General features: G+C 41.1%; 1 protein-coding gene across 1 annotated transcript; it reads left to right on the forward strand.

The window, feature by feature from the left end:
- The first annotated feature begins 7952 nt into the window (after nt 1-7952).
- Nucleotides 7953-22398, forward strand: alpl (alkaline phosphatase, biomineralization associated). The gene is made up of 12 exons (XM_069149631.1): nt 7953-8083; nt 11177-11343; nt 11924-12043; nt 13204-13319; nt 14455-14629; nt 15942-16117; nt 17159-17299; nt 17431-17500; nt 17634-17768; nt 20455-20646; nt 20750-20869; nt 21478-22398. The coding sequence occupies exons 2-12, from the start codon at nt 11271-11273 to the stop codon at nt 21741-21743; spliced, it is 1584 nt and encodes a 527-aa protein (XP_069005732.1). The 5' UTR covers nt 7953-8083; nt 11177-11270; the 3' UTR covers nt 21744-22398.
- The last annotated feature ends 1204 nt before the right edge of the window (nt 22399-23602 follow it).

The raw sequence follows: 23602 nt of genomic DNA on the forward strand, positions 1-23602 counted from the left end.
GTCGTGTAAATAGTTGGAGCATATGCTTTCGATGATTTGACCTTTGACTAAGAAGTCAGAAAGGTTAGTGATTCGGTTTGACTTGAGTGAAACCTGAGTAAAGGCTACTTTGAATGAATGAAAGTATTATCATATATTATCATTATATATTTTCACCTGTTATTCATTCACAAAGCTGATGTTAGTCCATAGCTGCTGTCACGTTTACCAAAATACTTACAAATAACAAGGATTTGTTTGATTTCTCTTTTGTATCTTTTAGATATTAGGTTCCACTTTTATATAATCTACAATATTTCTTTATTCAATTATTCATACTGAACATATGTGCCCACAAATGCCCTGGTTATTCTAAAGAAGATAATCTTCGGTCCATTTTTTGAAGCAAATGAGAAACGTCCTAAACTGAAGAGAGAATTCCTAAAAATTCTGAAACACATCTTTTAATACTATAAATATCATTAGACAACAACGTAAACAAAGTTTGTATTGTTTTCTAATGCTGCTGAAGGTTTATTCACATCAGTAATGTTTGTAAGCACAGGCAAAACACATTTTCTGTCTTTTTTGATTGTATAATCAACCTATTTACACAAAATTCTTATTTCTAAGTCAACCTTCGCGCTAGTGGCAGCCTGTTGCAGCAGCTCCCCCTTGAGAGCCCCCCTGCTGTAGCGAAGAAATTTCCCCTCGGGGATTAATAAAGTGAAATAATAAAAACAAAAACAAAAAAACCTTCATTAGTAAATAAAAGACCCGCTGTTTATCTGGTCAACAAACTACTGAAAATTTCAACAAGAGTAAACAAAGGTCTCATAGCCGAAACATGAGACACAAGAGAGGCACATTTAATATTCTTCTACTACAATGCACGATAATTATCCTCAGCTGCCTGTCAGACTGACAGAGACACAGCTTATTCTCAACTGATTGCTCAACACAATGCAACTCACTGCAGAGGAAACTCTGAGAAAAAAAACAATCTATATTTTTGCCAGATCTTAAATATTTTGAACACAGATCACATGTGCAGCCATACACTAGAATAGCCTTCGTTCTTTCAGGCTGCATCCCTCTGGACAATTACCTCCATGCTCTGGCTCACGTCTTCCCATGTTAATCCCTTGAACGCCAAAACCGAAGACCGAAAATATAAATGTTTACTTGATTAAGACAGATTAGATTTTCCCGTAAACACAGCAAGAAGCTATCCAGTCGCAGATCCGTACTTTATTTTATTTCCCACTTGTTTCGTGTAAACATGACGCAGAAGAGAAATGATGTTCCCACCGCAAATATCCCAGAAAGTTCCGAGTAAACTGGGAGCGCAGATTCCTGGTAAATCATGTTCTCTGTCAGACGAGATGTCGCAAATCAATCGCAATAACACAGCGAGGAGGGACCTGCCTTTAGCCTTAACTCTTAAATGCCAACAACAACAAGTAAAATCATGCATATGTCCAAAACCTCCTGAGCTGGTGTGTGTTTATAAACTCTTTTAAAGCCCAGCAGCTGGCCAGCCAAGTCACACAATCAGCTTATGAAAAAGGACCTACGGGGGAGGGGGAGGGGTTTAGTAAAGTGAGAGGACACCAATAGTTCTGGGACAATTTCAATTACATAAATGGTTTCAAATGACCTAAGGGTCTGATAGGGAAACTCACATAGGATGCTCTTCTCTTTTGGCACACATCCTGCCTTTGCTCAATCAATATTTAACCTCCATTTCATTAAAGGCCTACGGCTGTTCGATTTGAAGCAAAGGGTGCTTACTGATTTACTCAAACTGATGATTACCCTTCAAAAGTATTTTGTGCCCCAAAAAAACAAGCCTTATTTGATCATGTGTTGTGTTCTGAATCACAATGCAGAGCCACAAATAGCAGGATCTACTGGAACGGGCCGTGTTGTTGCACTAACATTCCTCACTGCACATCCACTGCTTTTGAACACTTTTCCTGGCATTGCTGTCGATGCAGATGTTACCCCCCCCCACCCACCCCACCCCACCCTCATCCTAATCACTTCTTGGTGACAGCACTGCCTCCCCTTTTCCTGTTAATATGTCGCTGACTAATATAAGCCTTTTTTTTCTTTCTTTTTTTAACTTTTGTACTTGATGCAACTGGTCACAATTTCCTCAACTAGACTGTAGCACGAATCCTGTTTACAAATTACAGATTCATCTTAAATTATCAGCATGACATTATCAGCTGCAATGGTACGAGAGCTACGACAAATATAATCTGTAAAAACTGCAGGGAGCTGAGAATCCTGTTGATGGCTTCAATTACGGGAAGTCACGCTAAGGGACAAGTGGGAGCTATTCGGGACCAGTCGTTGGTCAAGGTCAGTTCTGGACAGACAAATCTCCCATAGTGTCCCAAATGGCCTGAGGAAGTATTCCCAAAGACGAGCTGATAGTATGCAATGTTAGTATCCTATCACGCGAGGCCACAGCCTGTAAACCTCAAACATGCGTCAGTAATTTGTCACTGATCCTGCAAACCAGACGATCGTTTGCAGCGCAGGGGGCATGTCTCCAAGAATAACTGGAGTATGTTTGTGTTTGGTGATTGGGTGCTGCTCGTACTGTGGTGTACGGTGTTTGACAGTTTCTTTCTGAAGAGAGAAATGAGAACAAGAATGTATAGACAAACAAAAAAAGAAAAACATTTGTGAAATGTTTAAGTTGAAAAAGGGAGACTACAAATGATTTATGCGTGTTTGACGTGAGCTCACAGTGCAGACATTCGGCAGGCGCAGGAAGGCGACCACCATCAACCACCGTGGTGAGCCAGCGAGATGCTCGGCTCGATGTGGATCCGGACCGCATGGGATCAGTAATTAATAGCTGCATGGCAAGAACAAGTGACAATCTGAGCCTCATCTTCTGTACAAGTTACTGGATCTCCTGCGATTTCTGTTGAAATCCAACTTCTCCTTCTCGGTTTCCACCAACAGCATGCACATCAACTCTCTGGGTCACGTATAGATGACCCACAAACCACAACTACAGCACAACAAGAAAAAAAACAACAACAATTAAAGCATTTAGTTAACCCTTTCACGTGAATTCTCAAAAGAGAGCACCGAGGTTGGGAAAGGATCCCCGGAATACCACGACGTGAAACACAAACGTGACTCCACTTCTTAAAACAAGTACAAACAATCTCATCCAGTTCAACATTACGCCACCTGAAGGTAAACCGGTTGCACACACAGCAACTGTAATAAGAAGGGTACGATTGTTGACTGGAGTGGCATGTGCTGACCCACGCTGCCATGTACTGACCCCCTTGACTTGTATGCGGGGTTTTGACCGTGTGCCGCGAACAGGACGTGCCCGTGTGTGTAAGTTGTCCGTACGTTTACATATCAAATGAAGCAAACAAATAAATTGGGACGATGACTCTACGTGCAGACGTTCATAGATGCATCCTTGAGCCACTTCAGCTCCAACTCTTATTTATCTTTTGTGTTCAGTCCACCCTTGTTTTCCGCCTAAAGGCGACAGATAAGACACAGTTGTCTCAGGCTCCAACTGCTGACCTCTGACGTCAAGACGGCGCTGGAAATTTTCTTTTTGTCACGGAGCAGAAATTTTTTTCCTTTGGAGAAAACACCCTGATAATGAAATAAAAAAAAATAAAAAAAAAGCTACTTTCCAAGGCAATCGGCTTTATCCCGCTCTGAACGGAGCTGAGGTGCTCGTAACACTTTATTCTATTTTTAGGGTTTTGTGTACACTGTTGCTTTGAAAAAATAAAGAGCTTGCATTTTCTCTCACATGGTTTTTAATATGCAGGCTGCTGCCCTGAAATTCTTCAGATTCCTGGTTAGCAGACTAAGTCATTATTCTGTGCACGTTTCAGGTACTCTGACGTATGTGCGATGATCAAATGTCACCCATCTTGGTCTCATGTTACCACGATGCACCGTTTTACATTCAATCAGCCCAACTCTGCATGCAGGGCACAGTAAAACATGTCGCAATAATTTATATTTCCATATATATTTAGAATCTGTACATCGTTATGTTTCAAAATAGCTGTCTCCAAAATATAACTTCATGGCTCCGAAACGAAATCTTTTTCAGAATAAGGTCAGGATTAAAGGAGTGGCACAGGAAAGCTTGCACAGGCCCACACAGATAACAGGAGATTACCTGTTCTTGCTGTTGTTATGGCGCCCAGAAGCTCCCTCCTGATCACACCGACGTAATGAATAACTGCAGAATAAATCAAACTCGCTGTGTGAAGCATCCAGAGGAGTGTAACGTTTCTATAGCGGTCAATAATTCAGACATGACATTGCACAATTAGCTATCTGCTGTCTTCTGTGTTTGCACTCATTCCAGCAATATATCTAACAACCTATTGATGGATATCAACTTGACTTTTGACATTTTAGTTACCCTATAAATTATCAAAACACACAGCAAAGCAGAACTGGCCCTGGGAGAGAGAAGAAAAAAAAAAAGCCATGACACAAAGCAAAAGTAAATGAAACGCCAGCCTGTTGTAAGAAGAAATTTCAGGGTTCAAAAAGATTACTTAAAAGTGATGCAACCATTACTTTGGCAAGAAATTGGCTCTATGTGACAGAGAGGATATGTGACAGAGTCTTTGCTCATGTGTAAAGACGCAATTTCTCGTAAATGTTGTCTTCTTGTAAAGCACTTTGTAACTTCTCTTCTGGGCAGCTCATGTTCCCAAGCATACTTTAGAGAAGCACTCAAACAAACCAGCAGCTCAAATGTTAAGACCTGCTATTGATGCAAGTGGGAATACATGCAAAGTTTGTGTTTCCTTGCCAATATTTTTGACTGATGATCTCATTTATGTAGTTGCTTAGAAAATCTCCCCTTCAAGACCACACAAGTTTACGCAACGCACGGTCATTAAAGCTACTATTTAGAGGATAAAAGGTAAATATTAACCCGGTACAATAAAATACAGCAAAACAAACATCCAGCTGTGGTTTGGCTACAGACTTAAGGTTAAAAGGAGGTTGTGGTTCCAGCAGGCACATTAAACCTATTAGGTGGGATATGATGTATACCACTATGAACAAAAGCTGCGATGGCTCAAACCTTATAGGTGTCATGTCATAGTTGGGAATCACAATTACAAAAGAAATCAAACAGCAACAATGTTACTGACAAGTTAGAGATGGCAAGCAAAGCACTGCTTTCAATGTAAGGACACTTATACAGCAGCAAAACCTCAACTCTGGAAATGAAATTGAGTGACTTTAAAAGAAATCAGAACAAGTCAGACCAAATCTAACAGCAAAGCCCCGATAAGGTCACTCGATCTCCGTGCAAGGGGTACACAGCTGTAGTTGTATTAAGAAAATAGAAACACAGACTTACATTTGTTTCGTTAGAAAAACATGTTCTCATGTCAACAACCTCGCACGAGCCTGTGATAATCAAATCCCCGCGTTGCAACTTGAGCACACGTGATGTTGTGTGATTCCACGAAAAAAAATAATAAAAAAAAAAATAAAGATAATTAAACGTTTACGGATTGACTTTAAACGGTCGGTGTCCAGAAGGGGACGTTGCGTTTTCTTACCGTGCCGTCAAAGGTTCCGCCGCCTGCGCCGTGACTCCGGTGCGCTTTTCTGGCCGCACAGCGAGCGAGCTTCAACTTAAAAACGACCGAAGGAGACTGCGCGCTTCACTTGTCAAGATAGTTCACGGCCCACTGAAACTTCTCTCCGCCGCACCGCTACCCCGGAAATCATCACGTACTCACCGACAAGAGAGAGAGAGAAAAAAAAAAAAAAACCTCTTGAAAGAAATACAAAAATAAACACTCTGCAGCTAAATGGAGAGGCGGTGGACCGTCGACGTAAAGCCGATCTTTCAACCATTGGGGGTTGTCGCTTTAAAAAGATATCGAGCGTGGAAAAAGTTTTGGGCTCCAGTTTAAAGTTTAATGTATACGAATACCTGAAAGCAAATTTAATTTTTAATACGCGGCGGTGCGTTTTTCCCCCCCCCGCTCTACACATTAGTGGCACCATATTAATAATTGACGACCTGCTGCCCAACTTTACCTCGGCTCACCTCACTTTCAGGCACTTTGGTTGCACACCTGAACTACAGTAGCCCCCCCCCCCCCATCATCCCACGTGTCTAAACTATGGCTGTCTTTCGAAGTACTGTTCATTTAAGTGGATACGGATTATATATGTCTTTACTTTTGCATTAATCTCTCGGCTGCCCGCGGTTAACGCAGCAAATTCAAATTGTCCCACCGTGCCGTCGCATAAAACCGTAAATGTTAGACTTGCACATAAAGGAGCTATGACCATCAGCCACCGTCTCACTGCGAAGCAATGTGCCGGCACTTTTTTTTGGTTTTTTTTTTTTTTGTGGACGCTCCAATAAACTTTAAAGTAAGTTTAAAATGGACTACATCCGTCCAGAAGCAGCTGTGGTGAACGTGAGCGTCAGAACAGCAGAAGCTCCGGTGAAAGCTCTCGACCGGACCGGACCGGACCGGACCGGCCGGGCTGCGTCTGCTCTGTAAATATTGATTTTCCAGACAGACACGGCGCTGTACAGAGGGACAGGACTGAATATAGGACAAAAACACCGGGCGCGTTGGGTTCAAAAGCCATCGAAATGTGAAAAAAAAAAAATAAAAAATCAATCCTGTAGGGTTTTAAAAGACAATAGTGGGTCAAAAAAAAAAAAAGGATTCCATTAATGAGCAGAAAGGTTGTCCAAACACAGGATGTGCGCTCGGGGCTATTTGACTTATTGATGCTCATGTTGCTAATGGGAGTTGGAGGGACGTAAACAGAATATATACATTTTTTATATATAATCACATATATTTACATATTGACTAAAAAGAACGAGAGTTGTCATCGGGACTGTTTCACCTGCACCGGCAGGTCTTACAGCGACATCTGAAGGAAGTCACGGGAAACAGCAAGGCGCATTTAATAAACCAACACATAGCCAGGATGTTATTTTGGGGTATTTATGTAACTGTATTCTTTTAATTGTTCATTTTAATGTATTAGTTATTCGTTGAGCAGCGCTATAATCAACAGCCTACACGTAACCTCTAATTATCTGATATAAAATACTTGGAGTAGCTGGTTATATTTCATTCGATTACATTTCAAAAAAGAAATTGCACTTTCATATTATTTAACTGACTGCTGAAGTTTTAACGTCACAGATTCAGACTAGAAACAAATGATCAGGTTGTAAAATAGACCCTCTTTGTGATGGATGTCTGCAGCTACCTTTCGGGGAGAGTTACTGTAAATTTGTTCAAGCTGTTCGTCTTCTATTGGATTGTTAGGTTACTGTTTCATTATGTAATTTGTTGATGTTTGTATAATTTATTGTCGAGTTCTGTCTATTTCAAAAGGTCCGTAGACGTGTGGGCATAAAGTTTAGCTCATAAATACCCGAGATTGGTCCATGCTACCCTTAAAAAAAAAACCCAAAAAACACGCTCTTACATATAAATGAGTTCCTCCCGAACAACATACTAACGTTGTTATATATTTATATATAATTTATATATCACATGTATATATATTTATATTTGTACAACAAATGCTTCTTTCAGGGTATATTCTCTGCATCAACACTTCCATTTTAATACATTTTGCTGACATCTGTACTCACAAAATTTTGAATACCCGAACTTTGCAGTAGAGTATGCCTTCATTGTGGTCCACTACAGTAGAATATACTGACTGCTGAAATCAGTTAGTTACACTTTAATTATCTGTCCTCGAAGCACCACATGGGTCGTCAGGCAGGCGGAGCTCTCGGTCCATCTACTCCCACAGCAGCGGCGGGGCATCGTTATTTCTAAGGGTGGGTTTTTTTTTTTTTTTTTTTTGGTTCCCCCCCATCCCCCCCCCCCTCGTGGGATACAGACCGCTATTCTCAGACCCAGGAGCCACAGTCGAACAAGTGTGGCCTCATCAAAAGGACCGTGAAAGCAGCGACAAGGGCACACACACATTTCAAGGTGAAGGATTGAATGGACTGTACGCGCGTTTGGATGTAGATTTGTGCCCCGCGGAGCCACCTGCAGTAAGTCAAACTACAAAGAACTTTTCTTGATTTTTGTCTTGGTTTGTCCCCCCCCCCCCCCCCCCCCCCCCCACACACACACACACACACACATAACAGGTTGCTTTCAAGAGGAACCACGCTGTCGGAGAACAGGCTGAAAATTGGTTGATCAACCAGGTTTTTTTTTGTTTTTTCTCCCCTCTTTGCATCTTTCCTCTCGGGTATCTGCTTCACATTGCTGCCGGTTAATTCTGAGCGCAAAGCTTTGTTAAATGATCCATTTCTGGACTTTAGAAAAAGAGGGGTTTTTTTTGTTGTTTTTTTTCCGGTCAACTGTTGCACCCAAACCACCTCGTTTTATCACATTTTCACCAAGATTAAGGGCTGGTCCTTGACTTTCTTCTTTTTTTTTTTTTTTTTTTTTTTTTTTTTTTTTAATTAGGCTATTACGGAATTTTATGATGCAAAAATCCTGGAGGTCATTTAGACAGTTACAGATTGTAGAAATGCATGTGATTGATTCATGGGTACTTCTCAGTGGTGGAAAGTAACTGAGTACATTTTAGGTTACTCAAGTACTGTCCTTAAGTACAATTTTAAAGTACGTGTTCTTTACTTGAGTGCTTCCATTTAATGCTACATTATACTTCCACTGCACCACATGGGAAATAATCTACTTTCCACTCCACTGCAGCATCTTTACTTACTTTTCAGATGAATATTTGACACAATGGATAACACGCTTTTGAAATACAACATATTGTTAAGAGATTAAACCAGTGGATTTCAATCTTTTTGTCTTCTGAAATCTTACAAAAAGCAGTGTGTTTGGGGTCACAGTCAGATAAATTGCAATTGAAAACGTTCTTTAATTCCAGCAAAGGTTCAAAGAATCAAACATCATACCAAAAATCAAAGATTAGAGGAAAAAAAATAAATAATAAATCCAAAAACTGAAAACAGATGTGTGCCCTTGATCCGTGTTTTTTCTTATTTCATCTACCAGTAAACTCTCTCAACCCCTCTGCTGTCCCTGAACATAATAAAGTAGTTCAACCGTAGCTCCACCTCCAACTACAACATTGACATGCTGCGGACACACTGATGCTTCAGTTTTAATAATCTAATGATGTCATATAAAAATGGATCAGTCAGATGGACCAAAGCGGTACTTTAACCTGACTAGTTTTTGCTGCACTTTTACTAAAGTAGGATTTTTCATGCAGTACTTTTACTTGTAATAGAGTATCTTTAACATTACTGCATTGGTAGTTGTACTTTAGCAAAAGGATCTCTTCCACCACTGGCATTTCTTAAACCCCTTTAATGTATAGATGCTGCAATAAAAGGCAATTGTGTACCCTCCTGTGTGTGAAATTCCATGGAAAAGTTTGTTATTCTGTGTGCATACAAGAGGTTGGATGAGGCAGCCTGGTGTGAGAAGCAAAACAAGTTGCCTATTTAAAACAGGCAACAGTGTGTAGTGTCCTTGCTAATCAGAGGGAACAGAAACATAGTCTGAAAACCAAAAACAACACTCGTCCCCTCATTTGTTTGGGGGATATTTTGAAGCTTTAATCTGTCATCTGTCCTCTTATGAACATAATAAAAGCCTAATCCATGCTTTGGCGCTGCTACCTGCTGGAGTGACATATTTAAGTTGCTGCGTGACCTGCCTCAGGCTTCAACGACAGCTTTGGGAAGGAGCTCAGAGGGGATGAAGCCGTGTGGTGTTGGGAAACTTCGCTCCATCTGACAGCAGTTTGGACGCACTGGAGCAGCCGAATGCTTGGTGACACCATGACTGAAGTGGGATATCATGTGATACTGACCACCGCACTGTCCGGCGCCTTGGTGGTGGCAGTCGTGGCAGTGCTCTGCTACTTCACCTGCAGGCTGGCCGGTTCGCTGCCTCTGGGTGGACCTGGCAAATTTTGAGGCCACTCACGACCAATGGCTCACCGCATGGAAATGGAACTACCTCCTGGAATTTTTTACTGTGCCTTATGTATCCATCAACATCTGCGGGGTTGGTGCCAAAATATTCTTTGATATGTCTTGGTTGGTTCAGACTTGTCTGTTTCCTGTGTAACTCTGGAGCTTGGCCCAGTTTGTAGTGTGAGCGTACTTCCTGAGGTGCTGATGAGGTTATCTCTGAAAGCTAGTGGGAAAGGAGGAGTTCCAGCAGTAGTTGACAACAGGCCAGGGGTTGATGGGAAATGACAGTTAACAAAACAAAGAGCGATTCACCATATAATGCTGTACTTATGCTTGCAATGAAGAGGATATCATAGATGTTTGAATGCAACACAGTCTGTACCTACAGAAATAATCAGGAGCCTCTTTTGTCAGAACTGCATAGTTAAAAGATTTTTGTGATAAAAGCCTGTGCATATTGCGTTTTTTTTTTTTTTTTTGCTCTGGGGTGGACGTGTCCAGTCAATCATTTGGTGTTAATCGGCTTTGTTATGGCTCTTAAACCTCTCAGTGCTATGGAGCTCAATCCCATTAAAATGACCTTGACTATAAGCACGGGGAAGAAAGGCGGAGGGTGTGGATAATTATGGATGAAAGCCTGACTGGCCAGGACCCATATGGGCCCCTGTTGTGACTACTTACATTCACAGCAAGGCCTCCAGCTTAACTTCTTTTGTTTCTCTTGCGAAGTGTTTGTGGGCTGAGAGAGATCTACTTTTGAACAAGTCAGACCAACAAATCAAAGAGATTTATTTCATTTACGCCTCTGCGATGAGAAGAAAACTGATCTATTTATTGCGCCTTTCGCCTCCCCCTGCGGCCTTATTGTGTTTTACCTGTTCCTTTATTTGGCATGCATATTTGACAGAAGGAAACAAGTATTAGAATCGCTTAGCTTCACAATTTCTTCCTTTTATGGACAATGTTTTCAATATGGTTTTCAAGAAATACACACAAATATAAACCCACCAGCAATGCTAATAATACACATCAGCCACAACCACAGAGTTGATACTTGGCTGAAACAGGCTTTGTCAAAAATCAACATGGAGTAAATAAATATTAAATGAGTATGTCAGAGTCAGCGCATGACACACACTTAATTGATAGTGCGTGTTCTTATTTTCCTTGCAGTTGTGACACGACTGCAGACAGGCTTCCTCTGGCTTCTCAGAGTGGCATGTTATGACTGTCTAGAGTGACGCGTCAGCCACACACAGACGACAACATGAAGGTGACAGCCCTGCTCATCGTTTGCTCCTGTCTGATCTTGGGGAGTCCGGGGAAGCCACAGTTCCCTGGTAAGTCGCTGCGTTCTTTGTTTGTGGGGCCAAAAATAAATGATGTAACCTGACCAGAGGTGTCCAGCACACATGGCAGACTCCAGAACCTGCAGGAGAAATTTTAGAACTTTTAAAGGAAGTTTATCAGAATGGATTTCCTGTTTTTTAGAAAACTGGATATTTTTTTTGCTGCTGTGTTCAATTTGGAGGTGCCTCAGGAAGTAACAGGAATTTACAGTTTACGTACTATTTTACAATCTATTCAACCTGCTGCCCGGTTGGAAATATTTGTGTATTTATCATGTGTCAGCACAATTAACACACAATAACTTATTTGGTCTGAACAAGTGCCAAAAACAAGAATATTGACTTTACTATCATGGGAAAGCAAAGAAACCTCAAATATTCACTTTTGAGAAGCTGCAATCACTTATTTTTTTGGACATTTTTTGACAGTCAGGTGTCCCTGTATGATCTCATATAAGTATGGTTTTCCTCCACATTTATTACACTTCAAGCTTTTTCAACTGCCAAAACCTGCATCTGTTGATTCTGTAACTATCTCAATCTAGCCAGTCTTGTTCATTGCAATATACAGAGCAAGAGAAAGATCCAAAGTTTTGGAACATGTGGGCCCAGCGGACCCTGAAGAACGCTTTGACGCTGCAAAGTCTCAACAGAAACAAAGCAAAGAACGTCATCCTCTTCCTGGGAGATGGTAAGACACGACAACATTACTTTTTCATCCTGATTTGTGGCATAAAGGTATGAAATCTCCACAAATGCGGTGTAACTAAAGGTGTAAGTCAGCTGTTGCCGCAAAAGGATTTGAGACCCAAACTGACAGTGCAGAGCCTCAAACGCTTTAATGGCGAAGATTAAGTACGAGCTGTTGCATTTAAGCTGGGATGATATGATCCTGTAATGCAGCAGAAGATGAATGAGATGTTTTCTAACGTGAGGTGAATGAATAGCAGCAGACTAAACAAGCGCACCAGATCACTGGGCTTCTGTTTGTGCTGGGTCACTCGTTGGTCACACAACATTTTTTATCCTCCATCAGGCCTCTGCTCTCTCTATCACTCTCTCTCGCTCTCTCTCCCCCTGTTTGTACTACATACACGACATTCTTGCACGCTGCTGCCTTCACGGTCATGTTAGCGTAGTTACAGAATAACAAGCAACATACTTTTTCAAATTAAAATGAAAAGTTGGAACGACACAACGTGACTGTGTCACTGGAAATGGTTTCATGAGCATGTTCTAGTTTATCCCAGGAAAATTACAGAATTCTGGTGAAGTCACAAGACTCTGCAGCACAGTAAACGGTTTCCTCTGAAGACCTCTTAAGTGCCCTGTTGTGAAACATGCAGGGCAGGTTTCAACATTAATGTAAGCAATCAAACTACACCTGGGGCCAAATGTACTATGAACAACAAGAAGAGTGAGGTAATACGACAGTAGTCTGTCACTTGCAGTTAATTTCAGGCATTCATGTTTGGAAACCGAACAACAGAAACTAATGAAAAATTAAATTCATTCAAGTCTAGCAGGTCACAGGTTTTAAAAGTGATCGCTGCTTGCTAAGCCCTAAAACGTACAGCACACTGTTTCTCAATATTTTCTCAATATTTCTTCTTTTACTTTTAGTCAAAGAAGAATCTGTTAGTATCTGTTTTTTGAAGTAATATGCATCTTTAGAAAATGTTTTATCTCACAGCAGCCACCTTGTTCTAATATGTCAGTGAAAACAACGAATGTTCGTGTGTTGCAAACCAATTACAGTGAATGAAACGTGTTAATGTTTGAAATGTGAAGTCTCTCTGTCCCCGCTGAGAGAAAAGCAATCCTAAAACTCAACCTGCTTTTGTTTTTTAGGGATGGGTGTTCCCACGGTGACGGCCGCTCGGATACTGAAGGGCCAGCTGAGCGGACAGAGCGGGGAAGAGACGCAGCTGGAGATGGACAAGTTCCCTTTTGTATCTTTGGCCAAGGTCTAACAACTATACAGTATGGCACAATGTAAACGATCCAGCTGCATTCGTTAAAGGCTTCCTGACCAGGACTGTGACTGTAAACGAGGTCATTCAGTGTGTGACATCACACTGGATGTGTAGACTTTACAGATTTGATAAAAAAAGGCAGTCGACAAAACACAAAATAGTTTTAAATTATTCATGCTTCTTAAATCGTCAGCAGCTTATATGGCCTTATATGAAATAGTTAAATAAACATAGAATAATGTAATATTGCTACTGATAAACAGAATGTATTAGGATTATCCAAAGGACGCAGGGATAGGAGATCTGCTCAAAGTAAAAAAAAATAGCACACAATTCAAATGATCTCAGTGTAAAAACATGTAATCTGTATGGCACAGCTCATGCAAAAACAATGCGTCTGCAGATTTAAATAGGCCTAATTATTGAAGGTACCTGCAGTAGTTAAAGTGTGTGTAAAATGACACACGGGTTAAAAAACTAGAGACTGCAGATGCAACACACATATTCCTGCTAATGGCTGAAGGGATTTAACGAACTTTGCCCACTCTACAAAGCTGCTGTCCATCTATTATCTAGTACCTACATCATCCTGTCAGGGGGAGGGGGAGGGTGAAGCCTGTACACCCAGGACAGGTCGCCAGTCCATCACTCTCACATCTACAGCCAATTCAGAATCACTCATTAAGCCAACACAGGTCTTTGGACTGTGGGAGGAAGCTCGAGCACCGGGAGAACACTCACACAGGCACCTGGAGGTCATTCAAACTTCACATAGAAAAGTCCCAGCTAAAGTTTGTGCCAAACCAAATATAATTTGGGAATAAGTAGCCCAGATGTCCATTGATCCATGATTGAAAACAGTCCCCACAAATATCCTGCTTCTTTTTCTGTTGGTAACATCTGCTAAGCACATTAATACCCATCGCTTTGGATTCAATTATATTTTTTATGACCCATTTAAGGGCTGAGAGCCACATGAAGTGAACGGAAGTTAGAAAAGAGTGAGAGTTGGACTGATGCATTACTGACTGTGCTGTCGGCAATCTTCTAACGCCGTCAAACATTTTTTTGCCATATTGTTGCTTTACATCAGTGTAGTTAATGTCAATGCTTTGTGTCTCTGCAGACGTACAACACTAACGCCCAGGTGCCAGATAGCGCTGGCACAGCCACAGCGTACCTTTGCGGGGTGAAAGCCAACGAGGGCACAGTGGGCGTGAGTGCAGCCGCTGTCCGCTCCCAGTGTAACACCACGGTGGGCAACGAGGTCACCTCCATCCTCAAATGGGCTAAAGAAGCAGGTAGAGGGACATTAATGAAACTTAACAAAACACAAACCATTTTCACAGATTTTCTTTTTAAGCTACTTGGATGCCGAAGTCTTTTTTTTTTTTTTTTTTTTTTTTTTTTAATGATAGAATTTCATGCATTTCATGTCTGAAGTAACCAAATTATGTCTGAAGATAATGCTGTGCAAATGTGAAGTGGGAATACTCACCGACGCGGCTTGATCGCTCAAAGCAATGACTTTGAAGTGTTCCTGAAAGCGATGTTCTCATTATTTTTCGCTTATTCTCCTTTTCAGCTGTTCATCCTTTTAACCAAAGTTACCCTCTGGGAAATTTATAAGTGAACTTTACTTGACCAAAAGAGTTATTTTTTGAGACAGGAGGTGACTTCTAATTACACAAAATTCTTAATCTGAGCATCATTTCTCCGTACCGCTTAATTAAAAGTTTTTTTTTTTTTTTTTTAAAGTTATCCCGTCAGTATGTATGAAAGCGTTTCACCTTTGGTTTATGAGTTGCTTCAGTTCAATGATAAGTTCAATGTTGTATTCATAGAGCGAGAAAGCAACAAAAAGACACTTCTCGTGCACACCGTTGTGATCAAAAGCTTGAAGGATAACTACCTTTGGATCCCAGTGAAAGATGGGATTTTCTGTAGAAATGCGCTTTTACCTTTTAAGGATACATCATGGCGGTATGCACGCTGCCCGAACACGTGCTGTGTAACCCAACGCTCTAAAGACCGAACAATAAGAGGCACCGCAGAAGACAGGACAGATGTGAAAGGAATGAGTAGCAGGGTTTTTCAAAGGGCGGTGGTGGGGGTAAGCTCAGGGTGGGCGAGGATCAGGATGTGTGGGTTCAGGGGTCACGGATGATTAGAAATCCAATCATTCTTCAGGGAACATACCTGGTGGCGGCTGACCTCCTGCACAACGCAAATAGACGGAAAAGAGAACTTTTTAACGCTGGCCACTGCTGGTTTTTGCATTGATGTTTTTTTTCTTTTACACCCCTGTGAGTTGTTGGAAGACAACTCCGTTCAAGGGGGAAAAAAACGCTGGTCCATCCATTTGGTCCCTGCTGTTCCATAATACATTCCAGCTCTTGCCAAGGCTGATACAAGGCTGCAGTCTTGAGTTAGCGTAGAAGTGCCTCTTTGTGTTTCTGTGCCTCCACTGCAGCTCAGCAAGGAGACGCTGAAGACAAAGGGGGGGGGGGGAATTTGTACTTAAAAGGGTTCAACTTATCAAGAGTCTGAATCTGTATATTAATCAGAAACTTAGCCCAAATTCAGACAGCTGCTTCTGTGTGTACTCTGCAGGCAAGTCAGTGGGAATAGTGACGACGACCCGCGTCAACCATGCGACTCCCAGCGCCGCTTATGCCCACTCTGTGGACAGAGACTGGTACTCCGACAACGAGATGCCAGCGGAAGCACTGCAGGCCGGCTGCAAGGACATCGCCAGGCAACTCTTCGAAAACATTCCCAACATTGATGTGAGTCATTGCACATTTCCTAGCAAAAAAAACAAAACAAAACAAAACAAAAATCAAAACACTTCCTGGTTCCCATGACTCGGTCTAGCAATACCTTAAGGTTCACATTTAGTGTTTGCAATGGATAAAATAACCAAAAACTATGCAATATATCGCCCAGTTAACTGGTGCAGACATTTATGTCTTACTCAGAATGACTTGCCATGACTCGGTCCTCTAAAATGTCTTCAATAACGTCATCAAGTCCAAATTTTCAGTTTCTCTTTTTGTACTGTGACCAAATAACTGCACAAGAAATGACATTTGCACCGATGAAGCCGTACAGAACGATGTGAAATGCTGACAGGCTAAACATGGCGAGCGTTATAGCTCCGCGCGGCAACACAAGCACGTCAGCGTTGTGACGGTGTTGGCGTGCTAATTTTGGCTTTGAGTTGGAGGTGCTGCGGTGCCCAGCCTCACAAAACTGTTCGCATGGCTGCAGGATCTTAATTCGCCTTGTGTAATGGCTCATTAAACAGCGTGAGTGATGGAAGTAAGTCTTTACATGGGAATACAACCGTCCAGATTTGCGCACGTGTTAGCGTTTAGTTAAAAGTACCACTGCTTAAATGTAATCTCACATAATTAGCGACCGCTTTTGTTCGGTGTTTGTCCCGTTAAACAAACAATAATTTGATGACATCACCTTAGATACGAGCACGATTACTTTTCCTTTCTTTTTTTTGTTGTTGTTGTTGTTGATTTTATGGACCTAACAATTAACAGATGGACTGTTTGCAAAAAATGATTTTCATCTATTTTTCATACTCTAAAAGCTCTCAGAAGTTCAGTGGATTTTCAGGTGATTTGGGTTTGCTTTGACCTAAAAGATGCCCAAACAGACATTTTGTTGAAGATCTAGGTTTCTATCGACGATGAACTAACCAAACAGTGAAACTGCCCCGAGAAGCCGGCTGTGATTTTACTGCTGATGTTTTTAATCGTTGCTCTTTCGTACACAGGACTTGTTTACATATTCGGTCCTATTGTGATTTTCAGGTGGTTATGGGGGGAGGAAGGAAATATATGTTCCCCAAAAACAAGTCGGATGTAGAATACCCAAATATGGCGAAGCACAACGGCACACGGAAAGACGGACGGAACCTGGTGCAGGAGTGGATTGACAAAATGACGGCTAAAGTACATTTTTACTCACCCTCTTCTTTTGCTCTTCTCGTGTCTTTGCTTCATCCTTATCGACCCAATTACATTTTCATATTTTGAAGTTAAAAGTGACTGCAACGCTGTGCTGCGCTTTACCTTTTCTACAGAAGGGCCATTATGTATGGGACAAAAAGCAGCTCTTATCCCTAAACCCTGCCAACGTGGATTACTTATTGGGTGAGTCTCACTGTTATTATGAAACTCTCATTGAAGTGTAAATGAAGAGCCACAAGTGTCTGCATTTGCTTTAGGCTTCTTTTCTGCGTGTAATAACCTATTTCTCCTTGAATTACGCCTCCTGTTATTGCAGGTCTCTTCGAACCTGGGGATCTGACGTACGACTTGGAGAGGAACGTTGACACGGATCCTTCACTGACGGAGATGGTGGAGGTGGCCATCAAGATCCTGAGGAAGAACCCCAGTGGATTCTACCTGCTCGTGGAGGGTGAGTTTGTCGTCTCTTTTACGACAGCAATTGCACATTTGTCTTTCTTCTGGAGCCGGTTGGACAATGATTTGTCTGACAGGTGTACTGAGTGACTAAACTCTTACACTCCCCCTCTTTAAAAAAAAACACCAAAATCTTGGAAGCATTTTGTTTGTTGCACGGTGAGAATAGTCCACAGTATATGGACTATATTTTTGCTTTTGAATTACTTTTAATCGGGCCCAGTGACGTTTAAAATTCACGGCAGAATTTTAAACGTTTTACTGTGTTAAGTCGTAGTTTTAATCAGAGATATTGCCCGTTTGAACTGTGAATTTAAGATAGGATATATGCTTTCATATCAAGATGATTACAATTATGACTGTGTATGTTTTGGGTATCATGAGTGATGAGTGTGGTGTTTTAATTGTTTGTCTTTTGACACAGTTTTGACCTGATACTGTTATTAGGTTTATTAAAAGAATAGTGAAACTTATATTGTGGGACCGACGATAGATAGTTTAAGAAAAAGCTCAAAACTGATGCAGATTAACCAGAGATATTTTTTTTTTTAATCTTTTTTTTCCTTCCTTCTTGTAACTTGACTGACCACAGTTTGATTCAGTCCTGTTGTGCTGGAAGTTAATGTAGCTTCGAGCCTTGAGCAGAGATGAGGAGTGGGTGATAAGAGGCCTCTTCTTTCTAACTCCACTCCCACGTTGGTGATCAACATACTTGAACCAAATACTTTTTATGTTTTGGTTTGTGTGAAGATTAAGCAAACACCATAGAGCAGGTTACTGTAGCTTCAGAAGGTATTAGCAGGTGTGTTTTTTTTTTTCCTGTTGGACAGAGTCAGGTTGGCTGTTAATGTGCTACATACAGTACTGCGTTGGAAGGTTTTTGTATAGTCGTTCATCAACTATCTGCATTCGTGTTGTTATGTTACTCAGGTCTGATGTGACAGTTCCACACAACTGAAGTCAGTCAATGAATTTCACCTGCTGGACCAAAAAAGAAGGAGGAAAACATGTCTCCGTTTTTGCAGTCTGCTGACAAATCTGTAGAAATAAAAATCGTAGACAGGAAAGGAAAAATTGGTTGTCATTTTTCCATTAAAACATTTTCAAAATCATTTGGTGCTTTTATAAGAAAAAACAGGAACTGAATTCAGCATTGATTTGTCTACTTTTTTCGCCACGGTAGCAGCGGGGTAGAGCTGTCTCTCAGCCTGTTGGTCGGCCCGCCACCTGGATGGATTATCATGAAATAGTGTAAAGATATTTGTGGCTCCTTGAGGATGCATCTTTTTGTGATCCTTAGTTTTCTGGGAGAATTGAAGTTAATGTGAAGCTAATATACTCTTGGTTGTTTTCCTAAAATGTCAAAAGAGCTTCACACCTTTAAGTTACGAGTCTTTTGTTTGTGAAATCATGTCCTGTTTGTGTCGTGGTCTCGTCGACCCCGCAGCAGTTTAAAACGGAGAAAAGATGAGGGACAGTTGGGAAAGAGAGCAGGATGGCCGGTGATGAGTGAGATTGCCCTTCAGCTGGAGGACTTCACTTTCTTTTATATTGGCTACAAGAGGGGAAGGCTACTCGACTGATATGTAGTGTTCCCATGGAAACAACATTTCTCCGGGGTCTATTGAAATCATAAACCACTCAGGTCCTTCTAAACATGACTGGGTATTGGAAAACGTACTTTTCTGAACAATTTACCACTCAGCAGTTAATTTCAATAAATCATTCACTTTTACAGTGGAACAGCTACTTTTGGACTAACTAATTTAGCACAAGTTGTTACAAAATACAGTAAGAAATAATTTACACATTGAATAGTTAGAAAAAAAAAAACTCAGCCAGTTCAAAAAGACAAACAGTTAAGGACTCAAAAGTTGAAGAGAAGTGAACAACAACAACAACAACAAAAAACCCTGCATTTAATCATTGGAAATTTACAACAGGAACAGAAAAAGGAATTTGGAAATTATGCAAAAACTTACGCAATTGGAGGAGTACAGGGAATACGTTTGGAGTAAACAGGAAAGTGGAAGCAGATGAGTGAGATAAAAGCGTCTACTAAAAATAACAAGACATAAGAACACAAAAAAATAAAATAGGAAACAAACATGTAATAACTAGTGGTATTAAGAGCTGTTTATATAATTTGCTCTTTATTTTAGGCAGTTCATGTAGAATCTACTATTCTAGAAACTTTCTGCATTGTTCTGGACTCAAAATTATCATTTATTTTGACATTAAATGCCAACCTCCACAGCGAGCCTTAGCACAATATTAGATATAGTAGAAACAGGAAGTTTGTTGTTGATAACGATGATTACTCTGCAATACGACTGCTCAGCCAGGTAAAATAAAGAGGTCTGCATGCTTTAAAGTAAGTTCCTGTCAGCGTCTGAAAGCCCTGCCTCTACGTCTTTATGATGCCGGCATTGGGGAGATTAATTTGACGGTTTTAATTCGTTTTCTGAAACCAAAAATGTGACGAGCATGCCCTCTTCACGCGGTGTTTGGCCAGGGTTGCGGAGAGGAGAAACTATTGCTTGAGCTTCACGCTCGCTGTCTTCTGTCATCCTTAACAACTACGTTGGCACTTTCAGCGTGTACAAACAGATGCAGTGGAATTACACGTCATACAAACTACTACCTCTGCCTTAACTGGAGCCGTTTATCCCTTCTGCCAGGAGGTCGTATTGACCACGGACACCACGAGGGCAAGGCTAAGCAGGCTCTGCACGAAGCTGTGGAAATGGACCGAGCCATCGGCCGGGCAGATCTCATGACCAACATCCACAATACACTGACCGTAGTTACTGCTGACCACTCTCACGTGTTCAATTTCGGAGGCTACACGTTCAGAGGAAATACAATATTTGGTATGTATACACACTGTAGTGGTGCATGACTTGTAGTGCTGCATGTTGAGCTTGCAGGCAGATTTGGTTGTGATAACAACGTCTAACACTCGTCTACCGACAGGTCTGGCCCCTATGTTGAGTGATGTCGATCAGAAGCCCTTCACCTCAATTGTATATGGGAACGGTCCAGGTTACAAACTTGTCAATGGTGTGAGGGAAAACGTCTCTACTACTGACTACCGTAAGTAAACATTTGAACCACACTGGGTCAGGATATGTGTTTAGGTCGTAGACTGTATACAAAAGTTGTGGTAACTTCCGGGTCTGACAAATGAGGCCGATGCAGAAGCTTAAGCTGCGATACCACCGAGTGCCACTAGAGGTTGGCTCCAAAAGACTTTTGCTCCACAGACTCCCATTCAACTAGTGTCATAAAATTCGAAGTCAATAAAATTTCTCCACCATTTATTTCTGTTTTGTTAGCTAAAGTTACTCCTTCTCATGAATTTTCTGGCAGTCCATCTGAAAATAATTCTGCCAGTAATGAGAAAACAAGAGCTTCAAAAATAAATAAAAAAATCTTCAAAATCCGAACATGAGGCTTCAAAACGGCCGTTCACCAACCAATGGGTGAAATCACTGCTGGTTGCCGCTTGGTTTAGATGTCAGTAAAAAAATAAAATCTACTTCTTCAGTTCAGTAGTTACTTGTTTGTTACATTGGACTAAGCTGAGAGATTTTCCTGAGATGAATGCATTATTTTAGGAGGGATTCTTCCTTCAGTTCCACAGCAGCTAAACACACTAATGTCTTTTTTCACTTCTGTCCTCCGTGGCCCTTTTCTTTCAGAGAACAACAACTACCAGGCCCAGGCAGCTGTCCCTCTGAGCATGGAGACCCACGGAGGAGAGGATGTGGCTGTGTTTGCTAAAGGTCCCCTGGCTCACCTGTTGCATGGGGTCCACGAGCAGAACTACATCCCCCACGTGATGGCATACGCAGCCTGTATCGGGCAGAACAGGGAACACTGTATGTCAACCGGCGGGACGGCCGGTTTACGCCCAGTCTTCTCGAGCATCGCCGCCCTTCTCACAATCACCCGACTTCTGTGCTGACCTTCCTGTTCATGCCCCCGTTTTAACCAGTCTTTCATTTCAAGATTCAATTTAAATTTTGTATTTCTCTTTTCACTATTTTGATTTCGGGACCACTTCTCGAGACTATTTTTTGTCTTTTTTGACTGACAAAAACACAACTATATCCGTTTTAGTTTATTCAACCAAATATGTAAAACATCAGAAAATAATCTATCACCCTTGATGCACAAAAAATGGTGTTGCAGAGATCACCTTGAAACCAGAGAATCTAATTGTGATTTGTCTATTGAATAGTTTTTATCAAGGGTTTTAGGACCTGTTTAATCTCTTTGCTCAATGTGAACTCTTTTGGTTTAAATAGATAGATTGAATTTCCAAATGTTTGAATTTGTTTCATATTATAAATGTGCAGTCAACAGAATCTACCTCACAGGCTTTCAAAAGAACACTTAAATTCATGGTGCGTTCACAAGGACACCCTTGAAAGAACTAAAGTTTGTGCTGAACAAGAGGCAGCTGAATGTACAATTGACAAAATAGTAAAATATACTTGGAATTGTTGTCATACATCTCGTGAACACTTGCAAAAAGCAATGAGAAAACCCACCCACCATTGTGTCCAGCAACAAGTTGTAAAATCTCTTCACCAATAAATTAAATGTTTGTTTTCTGAGTCTCTTGTTGTCATTTTTGTTGCAAATTTCCCCTAATGTTATTTTTTTTTATGAGATTTTATTTGGGTTTGATACCTTCCCCTGAAATAAAGGCACATTTATTGACATTTGACAGTTCTAAGAGCGAAGAGTTACAAAAAGAATTGACAGTTTTCCATCTACTGTGTTGTGCTGTGTGAGGAATGTGAATGGACCAAAGCCACTCATTCCTTGGCATCATGCGGTTATTGGGAAAACAGAGGACTCACGTTGGCTGAAGCATGAAAAGGGAGGTTTAGATTAAGCGAGTATGTAATGAAGTCACTTGTGCACTCTCAATATGAGCACACAAAATGGCTGCTTAAGGGCCTCGGGGACCACCTCATGCTTTTATGTGAACTTTCTTTGCTGATTAGGATTTTTCTTCTGTTGCTCTTGGCAAACTTAGAACTGTCCTGTAATCCTGTTTTATCTTTTGTATCCTATATTTAGAGATAGTGATGATTGGTATCGCATCGTGTTTCATGAATATTCGAGTGGGCTTTCAACCCCCAACTTTCCCCTCATACCCTCTGTGTGTACGTGACTCACTGTGCTTCTTATTTACCAGAATAATAAAACCTTCTGCTTTGTAAAATGATGAAACGGATGATGAAATCAGAAAAACCCTTTGGTGGGATCTTATGTGTATGGTACCCGGAATTGATTGCTTCGGCAGAGCACCGCCATTCAATCCTGAAACAACAAGGCCAGCAGCTCAGATGAAGAACAAAAAGCTGGCGACGGTTCCTGCCAGAAGTCCGTATCGTGTCTCAGCTGGAAGAAACGCTCGAGGTGGCTTCAAGACTATAATTTTCTTTGGCAAGTCACGGTCTGTAGTGAATTCATAATACACAGCCATGTTTAAGGCTGTAACCCTAGCACCGTAATTTTCTGTGTCAAGCTTCTCCCCGTTTAGCCTGACCTGTGGTTTCATATATTTTCGGCCATTTACGATTCAGTTCTTCTTTGTACAGTTCTTTAAAAAAAAAAAGAAAGAAAAAGAGACGAACTAAAAACATGGCGACAAGCGTAGATAGGATAAAAATAACTCTTAAATCAATACATTTCATTGATCAATATGAAAAACATTAGCAGCTATAATCGTTTTTTCATATCAAATGATTTTTCTGATATTGACTCACCTGCTGGCGATGATCAGCCCACAGAGAATAATGACCAGAC

Source organism: Embiotoca jacksoni, unplaced genomic scaffold (assembly GCF_022577435.1).
Source record: "Embiotoca jacksoni isolate LCO1_2020_lvr unplaced genomic scaffold, fEmbJac1.0.p SCAF_1, whole genome shotgun sequence".
In the NCBI taxonomy this organism is placed as follows: domain Eukaryota; kingdom Metazoa; phylum Chordata; class Actinopteri; family Embiotocidae; genus Embiotoca; species Embiotoca jacksoni.

Excerpts from the sequence above, each read along its gene's own strand:
- alpl (XM_069149631.1), top strand. The coding sequence starts at position 11,271 with ATGAAGGTGACAGCCCTGCTCATCGTTTGCTCCTGTCTGATCTTGGGG. Across the intron at positions 12,044-13,203 it reads CATCCTCTTCCTGGGAGATG|GGATGGGTGTTCCCACGGTG; the intron begins GTAAGACACGAC and ends TTTGTTTTTTAG. Across the intron at positions 16,118-17,158 it reads AAAACATTCCCAACATTGAT|GTGGTTATGGGGGGAGGAAG; the intron begins GTGAGTCATTGC and ends TGTGATTTTCAG.